The sequence below is a fragment of the Dendrobium catenatum genome, unplaced genomic scaffold (genome assembly GCF_001605985.2).
Source record: "Dendrobium catenatum unplaced genomic scaffold, ASM160598v2 fragScaff_scaffold_689, whole genome shotgun sequence".
In the NCBI taxonomy this organism is placed as follows: Eukaryota; Viridiplantae; Streptophyta; class Magnoliopsida; order Asparagales; family Orchidaceae; genus Dendrobium; species Dendrobium catenatum.
In genome coordinates, this window is record NW_021319151.1 from 162,361 (window position 1) to 180,836 (window position 18,476).

At 33.3% G+C, this 18,476-nt stretch overlaps 1 protein-coding gene across 2 annotated transcripts; it reads right to left on the bottom strand.

Moving 5' to 3' along the window:
- Nucleotides 1-248: 248 nt before the first annotated feature.
- On the bottom strand, nt 249-17,124 carry LOC110105217 (carbon catabolite repressor protein 4 homolog 1). Of its 2 annotated transcripts, none has more exons than XM_020834616.2 (12): nt 16,577-17,124; nt 11,905-12,661; nt 11,346-11,432; nt 11,185-11,268; nt 11,030-11,116; nt 10,861-10,947; nt 9,883-9,936; nt 9,689-9,780; nt 9,463-9,577; nt 9,235-9,385; nt 8,941-9,094; nt 249-474 (listed from the first exon to the last, which is right to left on the bottom strand). In XM_020834616.2, exons 1-11 carry the CDS (start codon nt 16,729-16,731, stop codon nt 8,949-8,951), a joined length of 1,815 nt encoding a protein of 604 aa, XP_020690275.1. In that variant the 5' UTR covers nt 16,732-17,124; the 3' UTR covers nt 249-474; nt 8,941-8,948. The 2 variants fall into 2 exon arrangements, with proteins under 2 accessions (XP_020690275.1, XP_020690274.1); XM_020834615.2 differs by having other exon boundaries at nt 16,574-17,123.
- Nucleotides 17,125-18,476: the final 1,352 nt, after the last annotated feature.

The window sequence follows — 18,476 nt, forward strand, 5'->3', positions numbered from 1 at the left end:
GTCATAAATTAAATATTTTGTCGAAATCATATTTATGCAAGTGAAAAAAATATGATAAATAAGACATTAAAATTCATGCCAGCCTCTCCTAAGGCTGTGCTCTTGGTCACAGTCCCAATCAAAATGAACAGAAACCCTAAATGAATAAAAAGGGACCCAAAAACAAGATGCAGATTTGATTGCTGACACTCATGGAAATGCTTTTATTCAAATAAAAAGAAAAAAAAATAATTGATCAAGAAATCAAGTGATGGCCAAAGCAGGTGGAAGCTGAAAACTTAATCAGCATAGCTTTTTTTAGGGATATTTTTAAGGTTCAGTAAAATGGTACAAATAGATCAATGAGGCCCCAAAATCCGAGGCAATGAAGGAGGTTTTTCTTGAAAATCTCATTCCCCTGATAAAGAGGGATTTTTCTGAGATTAACCAGCTATTATATCTCATGTAGCAACAACAATTCAAGCTGCAAATGACCTGCATAAGAAGAAACAAGATGATCAAGCAAGGAAACAAATGAAGTGAGGCAAACATGTAATCTGGATTTTACAAAATCAGCTTTGTAAAATTTTAGCTCACTTCACGGGTCAGTGAATTTGAAAGAAAAAACACTAATACCTGACCCATCAAGAGAGCTCCAACAATCTCCCTACCCTTCCCAAGCATCCTATGGAACTAGTAATCAGCTTGATTTAAGTTTAGGGTTTAGGGTTTTCAGAAATGAAAATAATGGTGACCACAGAAGCCCAGGTAGGTTTTCGGGTTTCCGAAGGGTGATGGATCATATTCTTTATTCTTCTGTATGAAAGAAAATGCCCCAATTTGCTGATATCCAACAATAAAACTGTATATGCAAAATGTATATCTTTATTGCTGGTAAGGGATATTTATGTTATTTGTTATAAACTCATAATCACCAGAAACATAACAGCATAGTTCAGATAGAGATCATGATGTACTTTAGTGGAAGATTTGCATCACCTTGAGGCGCCTGCTGAATTCTGGATTATGAATCTAGCAACCAATCACATATTGTTCATGCTTTGGCTTTAATGTGGTGATCATTTATATTTATCCAGCCTTTATTATGGTGACATTTTATCATATAATTATGAGTGGTTGTCAAAATCAGGAAACTCCATTTATAAAGCAGCTTTTTAGTACAAAAATAAAAAATTTTATACTAGAAAGTTGTTTTAAAAAGCAGAAAGAAAGTCATCCCAAATGAAACCTTAATCATCAAGATTGGAAGATATTGAAACAATATTATTTTGTTCTGATTTCTAGCAACTCAAAGGTACCCTTACGACTGATAAAAGAAATATGCAAACATCACCAAAAGCTCAACCAGTTGGAGTTGAGCTCCTGACTGCGACTGAATATGAAAGTAGCTAAACTTGAAATATTAAACAATTTCAAATGATCTGATGAAGGATTCTCGAGGCTAGTCAATAAAGCTTGTTAATGTCTTACATTTGCCTTCAAAAGTGGCAATTAAATCTTCAGAGTCTAGCATGACAAAATGAATCGTAACAGTAACACCAACAAGCAATGAAACATATGCAGCACATCTTATTGATGCAAGAGAGAGTTGAGTGAGTGCGCAGACTATTAAATGTGCTGCGTATTAAAGGTTTTTCAGCGGAATTTAAAGATTTTAAAGAAGATTTATAAGTTATGGTATGGTGGTGTGTGGGGTTAAGTTGAATTTGGTAAGTGATGGAGTGATTGCAGCCAATTGAAAGATAACATCAGACCAAACACTACTTGTGATAAATAACAAAACAATACTTCAACGAAAAAAAAAGTGAAGATATGAAGATCATTATTAAAGATGTAGACATCAAATAGGATGGAAAAATCTCCGATGAACGAGAAACAAATATGAGTTTTTAAGTTTTTCATTTTAGTTTGAAGGAAGGGGAAGGGTGTACCTGAAAAATGAATAAGATTAAAACCGTACTATTTCACGATTAAAAAAATTCATTTTGAATTAACTTATAAGCATAAAATAAAAGATTTAGATTGAAATGAGATCCTTGTTGAGATTTCAAGATTCAAGGAAGATATGAGGGTAATTTGGTCGAGAAATATTTTGAAAGAACAGTCAAAGGATAAAGAAAACGGCAAATGATTGGATACGATGCCTTTTAGTGCACTGTTTAAAAAATAAAGGATATTTTTAAGATGAAAATAATAATATGAGAATTTTTCTTTAATCATAAAATAAAGTTCAGGGAGATAAAATATAGACTTAAAAAAATCACATGGATATTTGATTGTTAATTTCATATCATGGCACGGAGATCTATAAAGATGAACTATGTACAGAGCATGATTTAAAAAATCGCTTGTGATGCATGCCTCAAGGTGCACCTCAAACTGAGGCGCATAATGAGAGCCTTGAGGCTTTAAGCTTCACTAGTGCTAGTGAGGCTTACACTTTTTTTTTAAATGAGCATATGCCTTGTTAATAATAATAATAATAATAACATTTTATTCTATTATACAAAGAGAAGGAACTAATAAGCTATAGGACGAATAAACAAGGTTGAATGTTGTGTTATGTTTAATAAAAATTTAAAAGAAAAACACATCATATTATAGAAACGAATAACTAGTGATGATGAAATAAATTCTTTGGTTGTTAATGATATATTATCTAATGATTAATGAATAATGTCAAAAAATAATGAAAGATTTAAAATTGAAAATGTAGGAATGCATTTGATGACAAGAAGAATGAAGATATCAAATGCTAATATTAAAATGACTAATTAATTGGTAATAATTTTTAGTTCACAATCAATTTAAAGAAAGTAGCAAACTAAAGTTCAAGCTTAGAAAAAAAAATTATGATTTAAATATAATGAATTACTTTATTGTGTTAATAATTTATTTCTTTATTTTACATTACATTGAATCCAATGTTAATTAATATGGGGTGGGGTGTTCAAAAATTGTTATAATTGAAGAAGATTTAGAAGATGATGATGATATAAAATTCAAGGATGATATAATTATTACATATGAGAGTTATTATGAAGAATATGAAAGAAAGTATGAGGCTATCACTGATCCTAATCATTATGATGTATTTAAGTTTTTAATGAGTGTTTTCAGTACATCTCATTTCAAACTTTTATTTTATAATAACATTTAATATCTTTATGAGCATGAATCAAATAAATATGTTGATGTTTTACTTTATTTTTATAATTTTTATGAATTATTTGCAAGTTCATGTGCTTTTTATATTTCTGTTTTGAAATATTTTTTGATTCTCGATTTCACCTTTTAAACCTTTGTACAGTAATAATTTGTAGAAAAAATACAGAGCTACAAAAATAGGCTTCATAAAGTGTGTATTGACCATGAGAATGTATAAAATTGACAAGTAAAATAACTGTTTCAGTAGGCGTTTAACAAAAAATGAGTGCAATATACATATGAAAGATGCTTTGAGAGGAAATAATGAATAAGAATAGACTTAGTTGAGGGGTTCCCATCTACCATGGAGGAACTCTACTTCACATCAATTTGATTTAAAAATATACTAGGAATATTGATGAGGACATCACTCAGAGATTCTGACATGTGTATCGTCAGCTACGATTCAAAGTCTTTACTTTTGATGTATTTTATGTTTCATTTATTTTGCATTTCAGTTTTCCTAGTTTACCCCTATGGGTAGTGAGTTCTTATTGTAGTCCTGAGGGCATTTGAGTCTTTTTTTCTTTTCTTTGTGATTGAGACCTATATATAGCGGTCTTGTGCTTTGTAAGAGCTTAAAGAATGATTCAATGAAAAATTGATGTTTGTCTTCTTCTTCTTGTGTGTGCACTATAGAGAAGAGAGCCCGAGGTGAGAGCGAGCGCAATACCCACCAGTCATTGGAAGAGTCCGTGGCTCGTAGCTTATCTTCTTTTCCCCTTGTTCTTTCTCCCTAACCGGACGCCACATACGCCTCCTCAAACCACCGGCCGAAGTCTCCCCTTGCCCCAACCGCTGGCCACCTCTCCACCTTCATCCAACCCCTTGACCTCTAACCTTCCCCCAATCCCCAACTGCCGTCCAACCCTCTTCCCCCAAGCTCCACCACCAGCCAGAACCCCCTTTCCCCTTTAATGATAAATTCAATCATCAACTTACCTAAAATAACCTAAATAATTTGGGAAATAAGTTTCCTCAATTTGAATTTCAAATAATTTTCTAAATTAACAAAAGCTTTATTAGGAAAGTTTTAAATTTAAGTTCAATTTAATTTTAAATTGGATTGGATTGAATTATCCTTTCCCTAAATTAGAGAACTCAATTAGGAAGCTCTTATTTCTCTTCCCAAACCCTCCTCCCTCTCTCTTAATGCTGCCAGCCCCCTTATTGTCCACCTCCTTTGATTTTCCTCTTTAAGCCCTAACCCTAGTTGAATTTGAAATCAATTTCAAATTCAATTCCCTCCAAAATCACTTAATTTCACGTATATGTTCATTTCGTATCCTATCTCTAAGGGTAAAGCCACTCATCCATCTGAGCATCCTCATCTCTGCAACACTTAACTTAATATTATGCTTCTCTTTTAATGGCCAATATTCGGCACCATAACACATTGCAGGTCTCACCACCATCTTAGAGAATTTTCCCTTAAGTTTGAGGGGGACTTTTCAATGACACAACAAGCCCGATGCATTCCTCCACTTCAACCATTGAACTTGAATTCTGCTGATAATATCACCATCTATTTCGCCATCACTCTGAAAAATAAATCCAAGATATCTAAAACGTGTACTCTTATTAATAACTTGATCGCCCAAAGTCACAAACCCCTCACTAGATCTATTAATATTAAAATTACACTCCATATATTCAATTTAAAATCTACTCAAGCGAAAACCATTAGACTCTAAGGTTGACCTCCATAATTCAAGTTTACCTTCAACTCCCTCAAAAGTCTTATCAACAAGAAAAATATCATCAACAAAAAGCATACACCAAGGTACATCCTTTTGCAAATGTGTAGTGAGAACATCCATGACTAAAGCAAAAAAAAAATATGGGTTATGTAATCCAACCAAAATAGGAAAATAATTGGTCAAACCACCTTGTGTTTGAACACAAATAATAGCTCCTGCATATATATCTTTAATGATTTGAATATAAGCGTTATTAACTGTTTTCTTTTCAAGAACTCTCCATAACACTTCTCTTGGAACTTTATCATGTGCTTTCTCTAAATCAATAAATATCATATGCATATCATCCTTATTCTCTCTATATTTCTCCATCAAACCTCTCAATAAATGTATGGTTTCCATAGTAGACCTAACTAGCATGAATCCACATTGATTTTTAGAAACATTAGTATCACGCCGCAACTTTCGCTTCATAACTCACTCTCATAGTTTTAAAGTATGACATAAATAGCTTAATTCCTCTATAATTCGCACAATCTTATGTATCACATTTATTCTTAAAAATAGGAATTAACGCACTCATTCTCCACTCATACGGCATCTTTTTAGTCTTCAAAACATTATTAAAAAATTTAGCAAGCTAAGAAATTCCTTCATCTCCTAAGCATTTCCACAGCTCTATTGGAATATCATTAGGTCCAACAGATTTTCCACACTTCATTTTCTTTAAAACCTCTCTAACTTCAGTTTACTAATACGCCAACAACAACAACAACAACAACAACATCAAGCCTTTATCCCACTACGTGGGGTCGGCTACATGAATCCTTTTTCTCCATTGTGTCCTATTAAAAGCCAAATTCTCGTTTAAATCTAATAAAGAAAGGTCATTCCTAATATTTTCTAACCAAGTCTTTTTAGGTCTACCCCTACCTTTCTTAACACAAGTCAAATCTAATACCTCTACTCTCCTAACCGGGTCGTCGGAAGGCCGCCTTTTTATGTGACCAAACCATCTAAGGCGACTCTCTCTAATCTTATCTTCTACTGGAGCTACTAATACGCCGATAAAAAAAAATCTTTATTTTCATTTAGGGTGTTAAGGTCATTAAAGTCAATTGTATTTTCATATTCTTCATTAAAATTTATAGGATAAAATAAACAAATAAATCTAAAAAAATTATTGAAATCAATTTAACCGTAATCTTGTGCCTAGTCAAATCCAATGGAGGCAGAAAACTACTCTTTAAAAGAGTTGTAAGAGATATTGTCTAGCAATCTTCATGCACTTTGAAATAGATTAATGCAGGGTTTTAAGGGATGGAACAACTTAACGAACTGCAGTTCTGAAAGCAAGCATGGACTAGATCACAAGTGAAGTAGGCAACGACATTGAAGGTTTTGATACTAATTTAAGCTGAAAGAGGCAAAGAAGCGGGAGAGATATCGGGTATTAGGAGGGACCCAAAAAGGAGGTAATTGTATTCCATCATAGAAGAGATTAAAAGATATTTGGATTCAGTTCATTCAATTACAATCAATCACAAGCCCTAAACACCTATTCATAGAAATAAGTTACAAGCTAAGTCATATAGATAAGGTCAATTGTTTAAATATAAATCTAAACTTATATAAACTAAATCTTATCTTAATTATTCAAGTTCAAACATTAATTTATCCAAAAAAATTAACTAGTAAATAGATAAATAAAATTTAAAACTTGAATAAATCCTAAAAATACAAAAATCAAATCTCAACCAAATAAGTTACAAGCTAAGTCAAAAAGATTATTGTTTAAATGTAAATCTAAACTTCTATAAACTAAATCTTATCTTAATTATTCAAGTTCAATCATTAATTTATCCAAAAAAAATAACTAGTAAATAGATAAATAAAATTTAAAAGTTGAATAAATCCTAAAAGTACTAAAATTAAATCTCAACAAATCTCTTGTAGTCTTGTGATCCGTCAATTCCATTAGGGTTGAAAAAAATTTTCATGAAGAGTAAAAAGATATTTCTAAGCACTTGGTGATCTCCAATCATCCTTATTGAACTAGGTAAAAGTGACCCCCATCCACTAGAGAAACGCTGGCACCAAACTTAACCTGGAAAGACTAGATTACTCTCCCGATTCAAGAAGAATTGATTACTTGCATCTCCAGCATCAAGATTTTTTTCTACCCTGGTTATTTCTTGTCGTAATAATGCTGCAATGCATACCACATAAAAATTTTCCTCAAAGCAGAGAATTGTTTCTGCCTTCCCTCAATTAATGAAGTGGAATCATGAAGAAAATCTTTAAAATAATCCAACAAAGTAAAGAAAATGATTATGTCATCATGATTTGCTGTTTACGGGGCCTCAAAGGTGAAATTGAAGTTGGCTTTTTGGGTGAATGCAAGTTGAGGCGAAGAGGAATCAATCATCAAAGGATCTGGCTATGAACAAAATTGCGATAATAAGTTGGTAGTTACAATGTTATTGAATGGCTCAAAAAAAGATGAAACATTGACTTGAAGGTTAGGTCACATGGAAGATAAACGGAGAGGAGAAGCTTGTGTATCACAATTCAGTGAATGGTCGAATGCATGCAGGGATCCTCATGCAAGATTGTGATTAGATATGTAGAAGAAGCCATGTCCGGCCTTTGGATCTCAATGGATTTCTTTCATTAATGTGCGTACGGGTTGCTTCGGAGTTTCATTGGTAGGTACGATCATCGAAGGGAAGCAACAATGAGATTATGATTTTGGTCCTAAAATCAATGACCAGAGGAATGCAACAAGTTGACAGATGAAATGGATTCATGAATTGCGATTTCGGAGCAAGGAAATCAACTGAAGGACATGCGTGGAGATAGTCAATAGAGACAGGATTGTGAAGCAACAAACAATGCCAAAGGATATGTAACAATAGATAGAGAATGGAGTAGCAGGAAAATGAAAAGATAGGGTATAAAGAAGGGCCCAAACAGGACGTAGTAGGTTTTCATCAAAGAGATCAAAGAGAGAAGAATAGAAAATATCCTAACTTAATTCATTCAATCATAATCAATTGTAAACTTTAAAACCATACTTAAAGAAATTAGTTACATGATAAGCCCAAAAAGATAAGAACAGATGTTAACATTTATATCTAAATTACACAATCTAAATCTTATCGAATAATTCAAATCTAAAATTATCCAAAAAGGATAATTTAAACTAATAGAATTTTAATATCTGATCAATCCAAAAACAATAAAATTAAACTTAATCCTAAGTTTTTGCACTAAATTACCCTAAGTCTTTGCATCTAATCACTTGGAGTAATAATTAATAGTCATGCTAAAAGATAGCATTTTAATGGATTTCAAGGTCGATTGAACATGGAACCATGAGCATATCGATAATTCCGGAATGTTTGCCCATACCTTATTATATAGAGATTATGATGCATCGACATTGTATAATCAAAGTATACAACATCCAACACATGCAAAATATGCCATGCATGTCCTATAGGCATCCAAAACATGTCAAACTACCAATACAGTTTGTTATGGTTTAAGTGAAATAGCGATAATAAAAAGGATGGAGGTGCAAAAAGTCATAGACAAATAAAGGCATTTAATTTAGAAAAAAGATAACTAATTATGTCTTTAATAATTAATTTGTTTATGTTACTTTTTTATAATTATTTTTGTTTCTTGTGTAACTGCAACATTTATCATTACATGAATTTGCTTGTATGCATTTAATATATATATTTTTTAATTTGTACAATTACTATATCATACTTTTAGTTTTCTTTAAGATAATTTATACTTATATATATTCATGTTCATCTCATCTATTTTGAATAATACATATGCTACATATCTGAATATTCCTCGATGCATCATAGTTAGAGATACTTAGTGTCATTTTGATGCTAGTGAGTATAGTAATGATACTACTAATTCATCACAAGAACAACAAAATTATCCTATCAGCACAATAAGAATAATGATAGTCAATGGAACAAGTGAATGCCACAAAGGCTATCGTTACCTCAATCATCACCGCCTAATTCTAGGCTTGCATCGAAATTCTGCTAAAAGTGCTATATGATCGGAAGACCATTCCGGCGAAGGTAGAGCGGTATCTTTCCGTAAGCTTTCCTCATCCAGAAGTTCCAATAATGATTCCACTGACAAAGAGTCAGCTGAAAATAAAATACATGAGATGCTCATTCCAAAAACTGGAATAATTAAATTACCTTATATTTGAAATATACAACTATAATAATAGTGAAAAAAACTGTAGCTTGCTTATAATGACAATGATGAAAACAGAAATGCCAACCTGTGTAAAAGATATAATCCCGTGTGCCAATAAAATCCCTAGAGCAATTTGTAAATAATGGTTCATTTGTTGTGGAGTCCATTCTCCTCCTCTGTTGCTCCAAACTTGGACCAACACTTATCATTCTTGCGAATGATGAGTATGCGCTAACCTGTGAGTGCATAAAGTTGACAAAAATTCTAACCAACTTTTGTTGTTTAAGCATAAACAAGCTAAATAGAATGATACCAATGGAAGTTGATGATTTAACTTGCTTGCAGGGCGTAAGATCCCAAGGGGATCAACTGCCAAGTCTGGATGCAACTGATCTACTTTGCCCATAGCAAGTAGAGCATGCGGTGCACTGCAATCAAGAAATGGCTGATTAAAACAATCAGAAAACATGGGAAAATCCTTCTAAAGACGAAAATGTGAAAAAAACAAAAAAAGGCGCAGTTCTAATAAGTGCACATGCCTGCCTGGAACAGAATTAAAATCTCCACACACCAACATTGGGATGTCAGCACTAACTGCTATCTTTTCCAATCCTTTTAAGAGGGTGTGAACCTAAAATAATTGCATCCAAGAAACCAAAACAAATCACTTGCCAAGAAACAAAGACAAAGATTATTAAAAAAAAGGTACTGAAAGAAATTACAAAGAATGAACCTGCCAAAGCTTAACATCTGTGAGTTCCTGGGGAACATTTACATGAGTATTAGCCTGAACAAAGTGAGAAAAAAAAAATTAAATACAAGCCTCTAAATTCAGCTCAAGATAGCTTAATCCTTCTTCCACTGAGACTAGCAGAGAACATCATATTCAAAACAGAGAAATTCATGAAAATGCACAAAGTCACATTTGGTTAAAAGAACAATGCAAGCATTAACTACAAACAAATCTAGAAAACACAAGGATGAACAAAAGATAGAACAAAACTAGATGCACATGGGATGATTAATGGCAGCAACAAAAGCATTATATAGCAATAAAATATGTTTTATAATTGCAATTAAATATGGGTGAAAAAAGGGACTTAACACAATTCATGGTTACTTTATAAATAATTGAAAACTTCAAATTTCAAAACCACAAAAAACACATAACACTCACATAATTCACGATAAGGATATTCCAGGTTGGCAAAAACTTTTGCAAGGATGCATGAAGAGCCAAATCGCCTCTACAATACAAAACTCCTAATATGATTTGGTGGCATAGCTACATAAAAATCTTAACTGAACAAGCACTTTAATAATTGAAGTCAACAAAATCTATTAATAAAGTTTTGAAAAAAAATAGAGCAAACAAAAAGATGAGAGCTTTTCAAACTGGGAAAATCAAAGCATAGCACACATATGCAGTAGATATTTGATAGAAATTCAGAGAAACTTCTTGATAAAACTGCACATGGAAGAAAGAAACTACTCAAGAAATTCAACTAAACTTTCAGCCATGGAAAATTGACGAGAAAATCAAGCACGTCAATAAAAGTCTTTGTTGTTTAACATGGGCATAGATACAACCATTAGATAATCCATGCATCAACAGAATTTCCAATATAATTGGTTCAAAGGGCACATACATGCAACTTGCTTCCTATGAAAAAAATAAAGACTAATAATAAGGGAAGACTGATTCTCTAACCACACAAAGAAGTTGTCTGCTCCCAGGACTATCAGCAACATGGTTGCTAAATTTGTCTTCAAGTACTGCAATCAAAGCAATATTATCCTGCACAAGAGAGCCTCGTTCAACATTTACATCTGAATAGAAATAATGGAAGGAACTTTGAAAATAGGAGTGAATAAGAGACCTTGATTAATCGACTCAAAGCAACTTTCTTTTGGTTAGCAGGAATAACAGCATCAGTCAGAGATTGTGCAGCTTTATTAAATTCAACCTGCGTAAAAAAAGATGTTGAGCATGAAGTAAAATGTTAAAAAAACAGGATAATTACCCCATAGATACCTCATATTTCTTGACATGAGAAAACCTATCTCTTCGAAAAAATGTCGCACAACCATCAAGTGAATTGGAATTTCCATTGTAAACCTAAACAAAGGAACACTAATACAGATAAGATACTTCAAGGAAGATGACAAAAATATTGGGAAGCAAATGAGTCCAACCTCCACAGTTTTTTTCTTGTAGAGGGCTTGATACCCATGTTTGTCGAGTTCAGGAGAAAAGAATTCTTCAAAATGGTTGCTTTGAACCTACAAAAATACAGCCGATTCTATCTTTTATTCACATAAACTCAAATATCTATCAAAGTTCAAAAACAATAGAACCATAAAGTCGACTGCGTTTAATCAAACAAACTCAATGATAAAAGTTCATGATTTAAAAATAAAATAAATTAAATCCTTCAAACATCAAACAGGAACCTTTTTATAACCCAAAAAAACAAGATCATATCAGAAAAAGGAGGGATTTCTCTTATCCAAATACTAAGCCAAGTAATTAAGTATTCAAAGCAGATTAACCAAAGGAAACCTTTACTTTGAGGTACGCCTTAAAAATTAGGACAAATTTCTAACAAAAAAGGCAATTAGCAATTCCAACATGACAAAAAAAAAACAAATGAATTGAAATAATATAAAGTAGATAGATTAATAAAATAGCATTACTAAATAAGATAATACATATGTATTCCTCTTATTAACAATCTGCTAATAAAGGACATACTTCCTGAAGACATATGATGTCAGCATGGTAACCAATGATTTCCCGTAGCAAATTTTGCCGCCGATAAGGCCACGAAAGTGCCCAGGATGGGCAATAGCTGTATGAGTCACTTGTTGCATACAAGTCAGCAAGAATGTTGTATGAGAGCACAGTGAAAGTCCCAAAAGATGCAGCTCGAACATCTTCCAAATGTCCAAGAACATCTGCTCCGCTCACCTCAATCATACGTCGTGGAATAGGACAGGGAGCAGGAATAACCCGTGAAGTCATAATCGAACTTGGTGTCCCAACAGGTTTGCTTGATTCTACATTAACAGCAACGCACTCAAACTTCAAAGTGTTACCAATGTCATCAGTGGTCGGCGTATAGGTTCTAGAACGACCAACTTCAAACCAGGTTTCACCACCATTCCTTTCTGAAACAGCTACTGGATATGAAGGCACAGAACCATTGCTCGGACTTGGAGTACCTACCCTAGATGTTGAACCAGATATCCCTGTACTCATGACAGCAGATCCACCGCTGAAGCGTCCAAATAATTCCTCCTCCTCGACTCCAGTTTCATTTACAGAATTACTTGCACGGTCATGCAAAGCACGATGATGCTGCCATGCATCGGCAAAGCACTTCGATGAACAATGATAACTCTTGGAAACATGTGCTTTAGACTTAAGGCAACCAAGGCACTGCAATGTTGCAAGTTCAGTTGGGTGTACACTACACATAGCAACTTTTTTATCACTTTGAATGCGATACCTGAAAGAATATTATTAAAATTATTGGTATATCTTAAGTATAATGTAAATTAGTGATATATATATATATATAACTCTACTTATGACAACTGCTTATGACAACGAATGAAAAGCAAATAAGTAGCATTCAAACACAACAAAAATTTAACATTATTTAAGAGGTATCATAAGCAATTTCTTTATGATAAGATTTCAAAATCGAACATCACATGCAGAAACATGCGGTTGTAAGGGAATTTGGTACAGATGAATGAAAATATTTTAAAGGCTTACAACTTTTCAAGTGACTGAGTCGAGAGCTTGGTATTTTAAAGCTAAAACCATAGCACAAACATTTCTAGTATATGAATTGATGCATAATCATCCTTATAATCTTCATCATCATCCTCCCAGCTTTTTTCCCCAAACGGGATCAACTATGGAGCACACAAGAAGGCTCTAGGAACAATTGATGATTATTTTACATATTGGAGGCCACCAAACCAGTAACTCTCTAATTAGTTTCAAATTCCTGAAGGATAGAGGTATGGGCAAGAGGATACATCTAAATTAATCATGTTGCCCAATTTCAAAGTCGTCACTTCAAAATAAATCAGATATAGAACAAACCATTAAGACAATTAAACAATCAAGAGGTCCACATTGAAGGGTGTCTAAAAGTTATTGTTAGTGAATAATGGCTCAAATTTCTAAGAGCACATTTTCTTGGTGATCCACTACAGGCAACATAATATGTTGTTTCTCAAACACAATGTTCACTGAAACTGGAGCGAAATAAATAAAACATTTATATATAACCAAGGTAGTACAAATAAACTTCATGCAACAAACTAATAAGCTAAAAACCCTAAAAGTAAGAACAACCTTTGCCTTATGTCCCACATCTAAAAGCAGTTATCTCCTTAAAGATAATATCTCTTATACATTCGCCCACTTGCCGTGGTCTATTAATATTGAAAAGTCAATGCTAATACATTATTGGCAAGTCAGCCCAACAAACATAATAAATTGCAAGGAAAAAGGATAATAAGTTACAGTTATAATTAACGTAAAGCATTAAGCAACATGAAGAGGTGTATGGAATCTTATGGGTATGGTTTGGCCAACAATCATCATTATCCCATCATCCCATAAATTAGTCAGCTTCATGGCTTCATTCCTTTTTGTTGAGTGACAGGTATGATTTTAAATTAGTTTGCACTTTTTTTTCTTTTGACAACTTCTAATAAAATTACTTTTGGTCTACACTTTAACTTCACACACCTTTTCAAGCCAATTCTAAGTTCTAACAATTCAATTTATATATGCATCTTTTTCCTCTATTGGTCATACCCAAAACAGCTAAATCTATTTTCTAAAATCTTATCTTCAATAGCTGATGCTTACACAGGCTCTCTAATACAACCATTTCACCTTTTTTTATTATTATCTTGGCACAAATCCATCCTAACACTATAATTCAATTACACTAGCTCAGTTGATGCCTAAGTTTTGCCGTACAACACTCATATTCACATATCCAATCTTATTCTCATTTGCCTAATTGACCTTTCTACTCATAATATTCTCTTATTATGCAATATCCCAAGGTGCCTCTGAACTGTAACCAACAAGGCAACAACTATCAATCTTACAATTTATAACATCAGCAACATTCAAAATCTTATGGATGATAAAGCCAAGAGACAAATTCTTAAACTGATCACACAAATTCATCACTCAAACCTCCAAAACTATTAACTGATTATGAATTCCATATTATCAATGCAATATCCATTAATATTGTATATCATATACTCAAACTTGTTATGAATCCAAAACATCTTCTATTGCAGGCTTTTCAAAAAAGTAAAGCTCAAGAAATACATTGCCAAAAGAGTCCCAAGCAATGGTGGTATTTAACAAGCACTAATGTTAGAAGGGAAAAAGATGTAAGCTTATCAGGGATTTTATCCACAACTTTCAAACTACGTAGCCATCATTAAAAAGAAGCCACCAACCAAAATAGGAAATTTCAAACTGAAAACAAATAAAGGACCATTTGAACGCTAAAGGACACAAAATAAATAACAAATTTTCAAGGAAAATTGGAGGCTTGAAAGTGGAATTTTCAGGATGCAATGGAAGAATATAGGGCATTCTCTTGCAACCTACGTTGGGGATATCCAATGCAAGTTAAACCTTAGCCTAATTACCACACTACCTTGTCACAATCTCCTCCTGAATCCCAAACTCTAACCATCAAATCCCCAATAATGAGTTCAAGTACAAGTGTACCACCATACAGCTTGTTAAATCCCAATAATGATGTTGTTGCTCCAATGGTGGGGATCTCCAATGCAGGTTAACTGTTAGCCTGCTTAGCATACTCCCTTGCTATGATATCTTCCTCAATCCCAAACCCTATCTATAGAAATCTCCAATAATGAGTTCAGGTACCACCATACAGCTAGCTAAATCCCAATAATGATGTAGTTGCACCAACAGTGGTGGTAGGACAAATCAACCATCACATGCCCTTAAAACACACTAGATTTGACGAATCAAAAAGTTACCCTTTGATTGTGCAACTCAAATAGCATCAAACAAAAGAGGTAATGGCCGAATTTAAATAAACCATAGGCCGATTGAAGCCAAGGAGGCATCTTTATGGCCACCACTATTCTCCTTGACTCTGGTTCAAAGATTCCAGCCTCTCTCTCTCTCTCTCACACACACACATTGTTTCAAAACTTCAATGTAGTTATTCCTAATTAAATGGATAGTTGATTGGGTTTAAACTACAAAACATCTTAACATTAGCATTCACCCATATTTAAATTGGTTGTTGCTTAGTTTTGTCATGCAACATTCATTTCCACATACATATATACGGATGTCAATAAATGACATGACACAATAACCCAACATGGACCCGTTCGAATTGACTCGAACAATACACGAGGCAGTTTCGAGCCTAAAATGCAGCTTGTTTAATTTTGGGAGATTCAGGTTGAACAAAAAAATCTAAAATTAGTTAGAAAAATAATTAGTATAATTTTTCAGTATAAAATGCATCCACTCCTTGACTAATCGACAACCCTCCTTCCCCTCAACATGTCATATTTAAGCCAACTGTCATATTGAAACAAAATAATTTGTATGAATCATACTATAAATGGGTCACAAGTGTTGCGTTCGGATGAATTGAGAGTGTCGAGTCAATTTCAGGTCAAACATTTTGACCTGATAAACACATTTGGTTTGAGTCAATTTCTTTTGTATTGATTTGGTTTTTGGTTAAACATTCTAACATATAAAATGTATGGATTGGATTTGAATTAAACAGTTTCAAACAGTCCGACCCATTAAACCAATTTGATATTCAAACACACATCCAATCTCATTCCCATTTACCTAAGTTGACCTTTCTACTTATATAATCTTCCTTACTAAATAATATACCGAGATACCTCTCAATCTTAACAACCAAAGTTCAATTCCAAGAAACTTAAAGTCTTAATCCTATAACACAAATTCATCACTCAATCCTCCAAAAATATTGATTGATTACGGCATCCACATTATTCATTCAATATCTACTAATATTGTATATCATATATTCAGCATTGTTACTAATTCTAAACCCCTTCTCCTATAGCATGCTTTTGAAAAGGCGTAAGAAAAGCATTGCCAAATTACTCCTTAATCTCAGCAACATTTAACCAACACTCATGCTATAATGCTAAGTAGCTTACAATGGATTTTATCCACAACCTTCAAACAGCCTAGCCATCATAAAAAAGTATTCACAAATAAAACAGGAAATTTCAAACTGAATAGAAGAAATAACCATTTGGAAGCTAAAGGACCTAAAAATAAAACAAAATAAAAGCTTTCGAGGGAAATTGGAGGATTGGTGCAGAGAACTTACCACCTGTATCTCATGTAGTAGCCATCGAGGGGTGCAGACTCGGACACATCATCGTTCGAAATGGAATTGTCGGGACGCCTCAGAAGAACGTAGGGCGTTATCTCACAACCTACGACGGGGATCTCCGACGGCAGGTGAAGCCTTAGCACGCTCAGCATACTTCCCTCTCCACGGTCTCTTCCTCAATCCCAAACCCTAACCCTAGAATCCCCAACAACGAGCTCGAGTACCAGATTGCACCTTTCCGAATCCTACTAACGATGCTGCTGCTCCGCGGGTGGTGGCGGGGCGGATCAGCCATCACCTAGCCCCGAAACACGCCAGGGTTGACCAATCAAAAACCGAACTTCTGATTGCGCAACCCCGATAGCACCGAGCAAACAACCAATGGCCAGATTCGGATAACCACAAGGTCAGATTGAAACAAGGATACGTCTTTATGGATGTCGCCGCTCGCCTTGCCTGTGATTCGAGAATCCCAACCCGCTCTCTCCCTCTCTTCGCTCTCCCTCCAATCTCTTTCTCTCTTAATGAGAGGGATGGTTGACGGCGCTTAAAACGGTATCAGCTCCTTAATTAAGACACGTCTGATAGAAGACTCCCAATAATTTTTTTTTTTTTAATTAACAACACCATAATACTTTTTTTTCTCTCTATCTCTATCTTAATCTTAGTACTAATTGGAAGGAATATATTTAAAATAAATATATTATTAGTGAAATGGAATAAGGAGTTGATTTTACATCTTGAAAATTATTTATTATATTGCTAATTTATAGCTTATTTTAGGAAGTTTATTTTTCATTACATAATTTTAAAACATTATATTAATATATACAACAAAAATCAATACATATCATATACTCAATCATATCAATAGTATATTTAATAACATAGTGACCTATCTATTTCACATAAGTCCGTCACATATCCATGTAGCATTCAAAATCAGTGGTCATCATCATATCACGTTAATCAATAGTTATCAATTTTATCTATCATGTATCATCAGTGCACATATCTATATCATATGTTATTTATACACACATCTCAATGTTATTATATGTTATATGTGCACACAAATCAATGCTATATGCACACAAATCAATATATGTATGCATTAATATAGGATTCAATAAGGCAGGGCTTCTAACTTAATGTGGTAATTTTATTCTTCATTGGCTATCTATTATGTATGTCCATTTGTCATATCATATCTTATCTTTCATTTATTTTAATTCACTATATAAAAATCATTCATTACTGGCGAATTTTTGGCGGAATTCTGACAGATTACGATGACATATTTCCGAGAATTTTTCAAGCAGTTTTTTCGACGTATTTATTTCCGATGATTTTTCTGGTTTATTTTTTTAATAAAGTGAGTTGTCATTTATTTTCATAAGTGTTTTTCATTGCTCATTTAATAGTTATCACCCTCTACTCATCAGCGTAATACAGCCAATCAATTATATACTACAACCAGAGTAACACCATAAACAACTTTTAAAGAAAAGCCCGTCGGGCTACTCTCCAACAGTATTATATTTTAAGAGTCAATTCGTATTAATTTATAATATTAACTTTTAGCCTTTGTTGCTTATATGCAAAGTCACATTCATCTTATAACAATAATATAATTTCATCTATAAATGCAATGATATATGAAATATAAAAAAAATTATAAAATATGCAATATCTTCATGAATGCTTAATTATCATTTTACCCAATAATATTTAAAATATTTAAGTCAAAATGCTCATATTGATGACATCTATTTCATACCAAAACTTATGTAATGAAATTTTACTTAAACGGAAGATATAAACTTTTTTTTTCACTTTTAAGAGAGTGAAAACAAAACAAATTTTGAATCATTGAAAACAGGTGCAGAGCAAATGC

Bases quoted from the DNA above. Each gene is read 5' to 3' on its own strand.
- LOC110105217 (XM_020834615.2), bottom strand. From the start codon at position 16,731: ATGCTGAGCGTGCTAAGGCTTCACCTGCCGTCGGAGATCCCCGTCGTA. The intron at 12,662-16,573 runs GTAAGTTCTCTG...ATATTCTTTCAG, and splicing joins TACTACATGAGATACAGGTG to GTATCGCATTCAAAGTGATA. The intron at 9,095-9,234 runs GTTGGCATTTCT...TTTTATTTTCAG, and splicing joins GGATTATATCTTTTACACAG to CTGACTCTTTGTCAGTGGAA.